This window comes from Sceloporus undulatus, chromosome 4 (assembly GCF_019175285.1).
Source record: "Sceloporus undulatus isolate JIND9_A2432 ecotype Alabama chromosome 4, SceUnd_v1.1, whole genome shotgun sequence".
In the NCBI taxonomy this organism is placed as follows: Eukaryota; Metazoa; Chordata; class Lepidosauria; order Squamata; family Phrynosomatidae; genus Sceloporus; species Sceloporus undulatus.
This window is the reverse complement of record NC_056525.1, coordinates 132,597,494-132,606,059: the sequence shown is the minus strand read 5'-3', so window position 1 is coordinate 132,606,059 and position 8,566 is coordinate 132,597,494. Positions and strand designations below refer to the sequence as shown.

Here is an 8,566-nt window from a genome sequence, read left to right as displayed (position 1 = left end):
GCTTACACAGAACATGAGTTATGTTATCCTGATCTTGAAATGCAAAGAAAATCTCCCTCCAATTATTTGTTCTATTGGATTAATCCTTTCCAAACGGAACCATAGGTTGATAGCATATGACTTCTTTCCTCATTAATTTGATTTACATAGGAAATAAATGGGAACCATATTATCTCAAAGGTATTATTATATTTCTGTTCATTTGCTCATCTTACTTGGCATGTTAGTCTTTCTGATAGTACTAAATTTCAAACTTTTTTATACCATAGGTCTAAACTGGGTGTTATAGGGGTCTTCCAGTTGTTGGCAACAACCTGTCTGGCTGCTAATAACAGAAAGGAAAGCAATAGCAATAGCAACAGCTAGTACATTTCTATACCGCTTATTAGTGCATTTAATCACTCCCTAAGCGATTTACAATGTGTAAGATAATTGCCCCCAACAAGGTGGATACTCATTTTAGCTACCTATGAAAGGATGCCGGGCTGCGTAGACCCTGGAGCCCTGCCAGGAATCCAACTCACAACCTTGTGGCTTTGAATGGCTGCAATACCAACATTTAATCACTGCACCACGAGGGCTTTATGGTCTTCAGAGTTGTAGTCCAACACTCGAGCCACTATGCCATGCTGGATTTTTAAAAACAGAGTTTGGATGGCCATCTGTCAGAGATATACTCGTACATTTTAGCAGTGGATTTTCTGCAACAGCAGGGTGTCAGGTTAGGTAGTCCGTCAGGCAAAAATCACGGCCTTCAGGACTGGACAGGAACGGGTGTGTGCTGGGGGACAGAATGGGGCCTGTTGGAGGACGTATTTGTGTGCAGTAAACTCCGTTTTCTGCCAGATGCGTGCACACGAGCATCCTCCTTCAGTTCCCAAAACATTTAAAAATTAGTGTGCGATAAAGTCCTAAGACACAGCGTCTCGTTGTTCTGTGATTTTTATTAGCTAAGTATAAAACCACTCTATCACATTATGGTCAAATGACACATAATGTTAACAGTTTTGAAAGGAACATGTCTGAATGTTTATTGTTGAAAGGATCATGTCTAGATGGCTAGATGCTACATTTTCTCTCTCTATAGTCTTAGATTTAGCAGTCTTGCTGAAAGAACTTTCCTATGCTAGCTGGTGGTCAGAAAATATAATGCTTTCAAGGAGTAGTGCAGCCTGGTCTAGATCCCTAGGACTTGCCAGTGTTCTCTCTTTTTCCCTTCAATGAATGTCAGAGAGCTGGCCTGCAAAGTAGAGACAAAAGTGATACTGATCACCTCACATTCCACAGCATCTGAAAATGAACTATTCTTTGCTTTGCTGGCATCAAAGCAAGCCAAGGAAACACTTTTAAAATATCTGATAGTAATATGCTAAAATCTGCTTAGTTTGGAGTAGGGATTTGCAATATATCAAATACACTACACACAATAGCAAGTACATTTCTATACTGCTTATCAGTAAACCAGCATTCCCTAAGTGGTTTACAATGTTTAAGCCAATTGCCCCCAACAAGCTGGCTATTCATTTTACCGACCAACAAAAGGATGAAGGCTGAGTAGACCTTGGAACCCTCCAGGATCGAACTTACAAAGTTCAGGTTGTAGGACTGGCATTTAACCACTGCCCCACCAGGGCTCTTTTTTAAAGACAATGTTATTCTATTCTCTGCTATCCTTTTATGCTGTAATTAAATTTTAAATATTTTATTTTTATATTATTGTCCAGATATCAGTTAAAAAGGATAAAGGTATCCCCCATTGACAAGGTTGTCAAGCTGTGTCCGACCATAGCGGGCGGTGCTCATTTCCGTTACGAAGCCAAAGAGCCAGCATTGTCACTGGGTTGTATATACAGTATGACCGCATCATATGTGGGCACACCATACGCAGCTTTCACCTTATGCTGAAAGCCACATGCAGGAAGAGGGAATGGCATGCACCCCGTGATGCGTGCACCGCACTGCACAACACATCATGCACAAGCCCCATTGTTTTTAATGGGGCTCGAGTATATGTGGTATTTCCCTAAGGGGTGTGTGTGTGTGCCCAGAACGGATCCTTCGTGTAAGAGAAGTGCACACTGTAAATGTAGAAAAAGTACCTTTAGTTCTCTTCCCTAATTTGTAATTTATATTCAGTTAAAATATGGCTATTGAATAGGACATCAAATCTTTTAGTTTTTTTCTGGTTCAACATACTTAGCTCAAAACCAAAAGGCTTTAATGAACAGCCTTATTCAAGTGGAAAAATCATGGTTCAGAACTGCATGAGGAACCTACATGATTATAGAAGTTTTAATGTTATTGTTTTATTCAGTTTGATGCCCACTTTCATCACAATCTGGGACTCAAAAATGTTCATTTTGAACATGTAAAGTGCAATGAAGACATTGATAGAGTGGCATCCCTACGCTTTCCCCTTGGATGTTTCTTCTGTCCTATAGAGCCCCTGAATTAAGCTAGAATTTTGTTGTTGTCTAGAATTACATTTCTTTTAAAGTCTCTTCAAGAAGCTTAACACCAGCTGCCTCTTGCTTTAATCCTAGTGCAGGCCCTCTCATGCAATTGCCAAGGCCCTTGATATTTTAAGAAGGGAATGTTAAAGTGGTTACATACATTTAAAAACATAATATTTTTTAAATAGAATCTTTAGTAACACATGATAATTCTGGCATTTTTATCAGCCAACTTATTGATTATGCTTTGAGTGAAACAACTCCTTCCTGATTCCCACTCACCAACCACTTGAGAACAAAATATCCTGATTTTGCTCCCATGCCCCTAAAGTGAATCATATGCTATTTGTCCCTTTAAGTTCCAACTTCTCTTCATACATAAGGAGGAGGGAATGTGAATTCCACACTTCTCATTCAGTATAAAGGAAATATGAAGCACAAACCTTAAGCTGATATGTTCCTCTATTTGGATGCAAAGTTCTAAATTGATCGATCTAATTAATCAGTGGTATTTACACAAATGTGTATTTTTCATCCAGCAATTTAGTGGGTCTACTCTAGTTGGAATTTAGGCCCAAGTGTATCAAAAATTTATATTGGATATAAGATACTAACTCTTCATACATCTAGTATATTTATCTTCTGGCACATTCTTCTTCTTCAGACTTTGCTGGTGCTCTGCTTCTTTTGGGGGGCAATTACAGTACATACATCCAGATTGACTTGTACTTTCTAAGACGTGCTATCATATTGAAGTATTTGTATTATAGTACAAATGTGTTTAGTATTAAACATTTTACTTTCTAGAATACTTCAGAAAATACTTCCTGTTGGCAATGTGTGTGTGTGTGTGTGTGTATTGCCAACAGGAAGTGTGTATGTGTGTGTATTAAAGGTATTTTGTTCTCTGTAGTTTGCTTTGTCTAGTAAGCTGCAGTCTATTTGTTTGAGACTTTGTGGAAGAGGTTGAGGAGATTATCACACTAGCCCCTCTGTCACTGTAGTCACGCAAGCAAAAATAAAATGGAAACATGTTAGAGCAGCCACCATTGCACTTCTTTCATTCATGGAACTGGGACTGCTGCCCCCATCGTGCTCCCTTCCTGAACTCTACCTTAACCCCATCATCCCTCCCTTGTACCTTACCCAGCATGCCTTTAGGATTTTTTATTTTTCAATAGTTCCCGTGCAGTTCATTCAACCAGCATGGCCAAAGCTGCTTCCTTCCAAAGAATATCATAGTTTAAAAGCCATGAGTGGGAATCTCTTTAAAGGGGATGGATTATTTTGGAGATTTGGACATAACCTCAGGTCAGTGATGAAATACACTGTATGCGGTAGGCTCAGATACAGTCCCTGGAATTTACAATGAGAAGATCTTGCACAGCAGGAAACTGATGGATTCCTGTTTCTTGAGAGCTTCCTTGTGTCATACTTCTGTATAAATTAACACCATCTGTTCATATAGCAGCATTAACATTCTCTCTGTTACTCGGCAGGTTAAGAACAGGAAGCCAAAATGGATCTTTTTGACCCTCAAATGCTAGGTGTCATGGTTTTTGGAGGATTTATGTTGGTCTCAGCCATTGGCATATTCTTGGTGTCCACTTTTTCTATGAAAGAAACATCTTATGAAGAAGCTTTGGCAAAGCAACGCAAAGAGCTAGAGAAAGTCAGTCAACAGAAAGTGGAGAAGAAAAAGAAAGAGAAGCCTACTGAGAGAAAATTAAAGGCTAAAAAAAGGGAAGAGAAACCTAATGGAAGAATACCTGAGCCAGACTTGGATCTGGATGTTTCTAACAGTAATAAAGATGCAAGCCCTGAACCAGTTTTGGTCATTGAACCAACAGACTTCCAGTCATCTACTGTGCTTCTTTCAGCTCCTTCCCCGGAGAAGGAGAAGCTAGCCCCATCTCCTAAAGACAAGAAGAAGAAGGAGAAGAAGGTGGGGAAAGATGAGCTGGCTTCTAGCCATGTAATTTCTTCCTTGCCAACTACTGCCTCAGAAGCCCCTATTCCTGATATAGCTCCCAAAGAGGTGGCTTCAGGTGCTCCTCCACCAGTTGGCACACTACCAAATGCTCCCTTAACTAGCTCAGTGGCTCTTAAAAAAAAGGAAGTTCTTGAAATGCAAGAGGAACGAAAGCATGATGCAGCTTCTAAGAAAAAAGTGATTGCTAAAAAGAAGAAAGAATCAAGTAAGTCAGCTGTTCAAAATGTTGTGTTAAACTTATTATAGTACATACATAGTGATTTAATTTATACCATTTAGATCACCATCTCTGCTTTCTGCTATCTTTTTCTAGCCATCCAAAGAATAATACAATTTAAAATCATTTCCGGATGTTCACATTTATAGTATTTGGCATCCGGAGTAGTGACAGGTATAGTAGACTGAATAGATAATGATGGTTTCTGAAGGGCCCTCTCTGTATCCTGCTTCTGACAGTACACAGCAAACTTAAGGGAGATGGATATCAGGGACGTAGCCAAGGGGGGGGTCCTTGGGGTCCGGACCTCCCCTTCCATTAGAAAAATGAATGGTGCGTGCTGCTGCGCCACCGCACCCAAGCCCCATTATAATGGTGGCACTTAGTCTGGAACACACACCCCTTCCTAAAATCCTGGCTACGTCCCTGTGGCTATAGAAATTATGATGGAACAGGAATCCATACATTTTGGCTGATATTGACAATTGGCTAAAATTTGTGGTCACCAGAACTCCTCCCCAGCTAAATTTTAGCAATGCCAGAAGTGAAGCATGAGGCCATGGTGCCGTTCAGACCCTAAGACCTCTGGAGGTAGCCATTTAAAGTTTTATAGGTCATTGTCAGTAGTGTGAATTATGTCTGGAAAGTAATATATGTATGTTGTATAGAGTCTGAAAATGATCTCCTTGTCTGTGGGTCCACATATACAAGGAAAACTTCATATGTGATGAATTCTCCCATACCTCAATGAGAAATCTAGGAAGATAGATTTTCTGAGATTTCTCCTCTTCAAGGACTTTCCCCGTTGATTTCACTGGGACACGCTGAAGCATGTATTGAATTTTCCCACTGAGACCAATGCATTTCAAAACTGCTTCAGTTTGGCTACATTATGCAAATGAACTACATGTCTATAAGAACTGAGGCAGGCAGACATACTATACAGCAGCATCTACTGTTGGACTTCTCTGATTTGTAGTATATCAGTAGATATTTCCTACTCTGAGTGAAACAATTGTGTAAACAAAAGAATCTTCAACTCACCCAAATTAGGCTGCTAACACCAACAAAGCTTAGATAAAATAAAGAATAATTTTGTTTGTAACACTATTTATATGTGGGCACTACTTTTGACACTGTAAAAGGTGATTATAATGTTGATCATGTGCAACTTTGTTTTTCAGTTCTGTCCTCTGTATTAGGAAAATTGTCATGGGTAAAGCAGACTTACATTAAGAAACATTACATGTTATATTCCAGGCTTCACCAGCTTGGTGCCTTCTGCAGGTTTTGGACTATAATTGCCCTAATTCCTGACAATTGGCCATAGCAATGATATTCAAAAAATTGGGGTGGCACCCGGTTAGGCAGGCAGCTTTACAATATGCCCTTCTAGAATACATCTTGGGAACTGTATCTTTTCAGGACCCACATGTTGAGCATACATGGCTTGGCTCTGACATGCTGCCTTTCTATGTGCAAAAACATTTTAGTGATGAGGAGGGTTTCCAACTTCTTCAACTTATTCTTTGCCTTTCAAAAATAAGTTATGGTGTTTAAACATTTTGTTTGAATCAGGATCACTTCTTCTGAGATGCTTTATGTTCAGATTCCAATAATCTATGCAGACTACATGAATCTTATTTCAGAGATAACATTCATTAACTTCTTCAAAACAGTTCCAGTGAATATTTGGCTCATGCTTATATTTCTCTCTGGATGTACACATGCAGAATGAGCTATAACATTTCACCTTGCAAGTAGAAAATTGTATTTTTAATTTTCATGTCCATATTAACACAACATGGAGTGAGCTGTACTAGAACACAGGAAATTGAAATGTTGAACTTCACATCAGTGCCTTGAAAATATGATACCACTTCTACAGTTTTGCCCCTTTTATGCTACAAACTGCTTTTACAAATAATGTTTGCAAGGAAGGACAAGGAGAAAACAGTCCTGATGATTTTTTTTCTAACTGTTTATGGCTTTGATCATTGATTATAGTTGATAGACTTTGTTGTAGCAGTTTCATTCTTACCTGGACACATGACTTCAGAAGCTGTTTCTGGGTGAGTGCTCTTTGGCATTTAAGCTCTGTGGTTCTTTAGAGTGACTGTCTACATTAAATTACTGAATGAGTTTATCTAAATATGCTCTTCTTCATTAATAATTGTCACCCTCTTTTTGGACAAAGGTAGCATTGCCATGATTGTAAATGCCCTTGAAACCCATCTTAAAATCCAGGCAACTGTAAAAGGGGATGGAGTTTTATGACACTGGTAAGCAGGTTGCTGAAGGATGATTCATCCAGCCCCTCTCCCACCAGCAAGCAATGTTGAGACGGGATCCCAGAGGGGTCCCTGCTTCTGTTTGGCACTCACTGGTGAGAGAAGGCTGGATGTGTCATCCTTCAGCATCTTGCTTGCCAGTACTGCAGAATTCTGTCCCTTGGTGCAGTTGGTTGAATTTTAAAATGGATTATGGGAGTCAGATCAGGAGATAGCCACGGTATCATGGCTACTTATCTGCTGCAGAATCTTGACCTATCCCCAAAAATCTTTAAGACATGGCAAAAAGATTGAGAAAAAATTAGGCAGGAGGCTGTTGACATTTTTAGCTGCATCAACACTGTAGAAATAATCCAGTTTGATACAATTTTAACTGCCATGGTTCAGTCTGAGAATTGTGGTTTGTTGGGGCACCAGAGCTCTCTGACAGAAAAGGCAAAATATCTCACAACACTACAGTTCGCAAAATTCCATAGCTTTAAGCCATAGCAGTTAAAACAGCATCAAACTGGATCATTTCTATTGTGCAGATTAGCCACAGACTTCCCAAATTGATCCAGTAAATTGTAGAGTAGATAAAGATAGCTTGACAATTTCATTGGCTTTTCAGCACTCCTTTGGCACAGCATGCCTCAAAATTTATCATCAAACTCTATGATTCTATGATTTCAGGACCTTTTTTTTTTTAAAGTATCATTTTGGACTGTGGCTTTAAAATTTGCAGCTTACTTCTATTCCCCCTTCTCTTTGTAGCTACCACAGATACTGAAGGCATACTTTCTCTGCCATACAAGACCTTAATTTCCATAATCAGCAGCATGGTTTTTGGTGAAGGTGAGGTCCAGCAGCTGATTGAAATCCTGACTGAGAAAGCAGGAGGTGCTCAGGATCCATGGCTTATGGTAAGGACACCTTTTGATATTCAAAGCTCTGTTGTGAATATTTACTGTATATGCTCATGTATAGGTCTAGAAATTTTAGTCAAAAAATTGACCCCCAAGACCTTGGTTGACTTATTCATGGGTGAATGTAAATACTGTAATTTAACTCTTATTTAAAAAAGGAAACCATCCCCTGGTGTCCTGGAAACACTGACACCCCTCCCTCTACTCTCTCAACCACCCAACCTTTAGAGTAAGTCCAAAACAGTTATGCCTGCCAGAATATTGTAATTTCTTTCACATCATTTTCCTTTGCTTCATTATTTAGAATCATAGAATCGTACAGTGAGAAGAGACCACAAGGGCCATTCAGTCCATGCCCCTAAGTTTGACCCTCGACTTATCCACAAGTCATGTCAAAATACATAATTTTGGCCCCAAAACCTGCTCTCGACTTATACATAATGTTGACTTATAGTTGAGTATATGCGGTAATTTCTTCTCTACATAAGTATATCACAGTTGAATACAAAGTAGTGTAAATGGCTTATCTAGGGAGAGGTTGTCCTAGCATGAAGTAAGTTGATGAATCTGCATTGGACAGGGTTCTTTTAGAAAAGGTAGAGTAGTGCCCAACCTGTCACTGGGGTGGCCAACCTGCATCCTTGTCGTCTAGTTAAGATGAGAGCTCAAATGAGTGAATCTCCCTCCATGTAAATATTTTATTTAAT

At 39.4% G+C, this 8,566-nt stretch overlaps 1 protein-coding gene across 3 annotated transcripts in view; it reads left to right on the top strand.

Annotated features, from left to right (window-relative positions):
* Positions 1-8,566, top strand: part of RRBP1 (ribosome binding protein 1) — a 53,232-nt gene that overhangs the window by 3,155 nt on the left and 41,511 nt on the right. For all 3 annotated transcript variants that reach the window (XM_042462736.1, XM_042462735.1, XM_042462734.1), the window contains exons 2-3: positions 3,953-4,651; positions 7,708-7,856. In XM_042462736.1, the coding sequence (XP_042318670.1) occupies positions 3,973-4,651; positions 7,708-7,856 (828 nt within the window). In that variant the 5' untranslated portion in view covers positions 3,953-3,972. The remainder of the gene's footprint in view (positions 1-3,952; positions 4,652-7,707; positions 7,857-8,566) is intronic.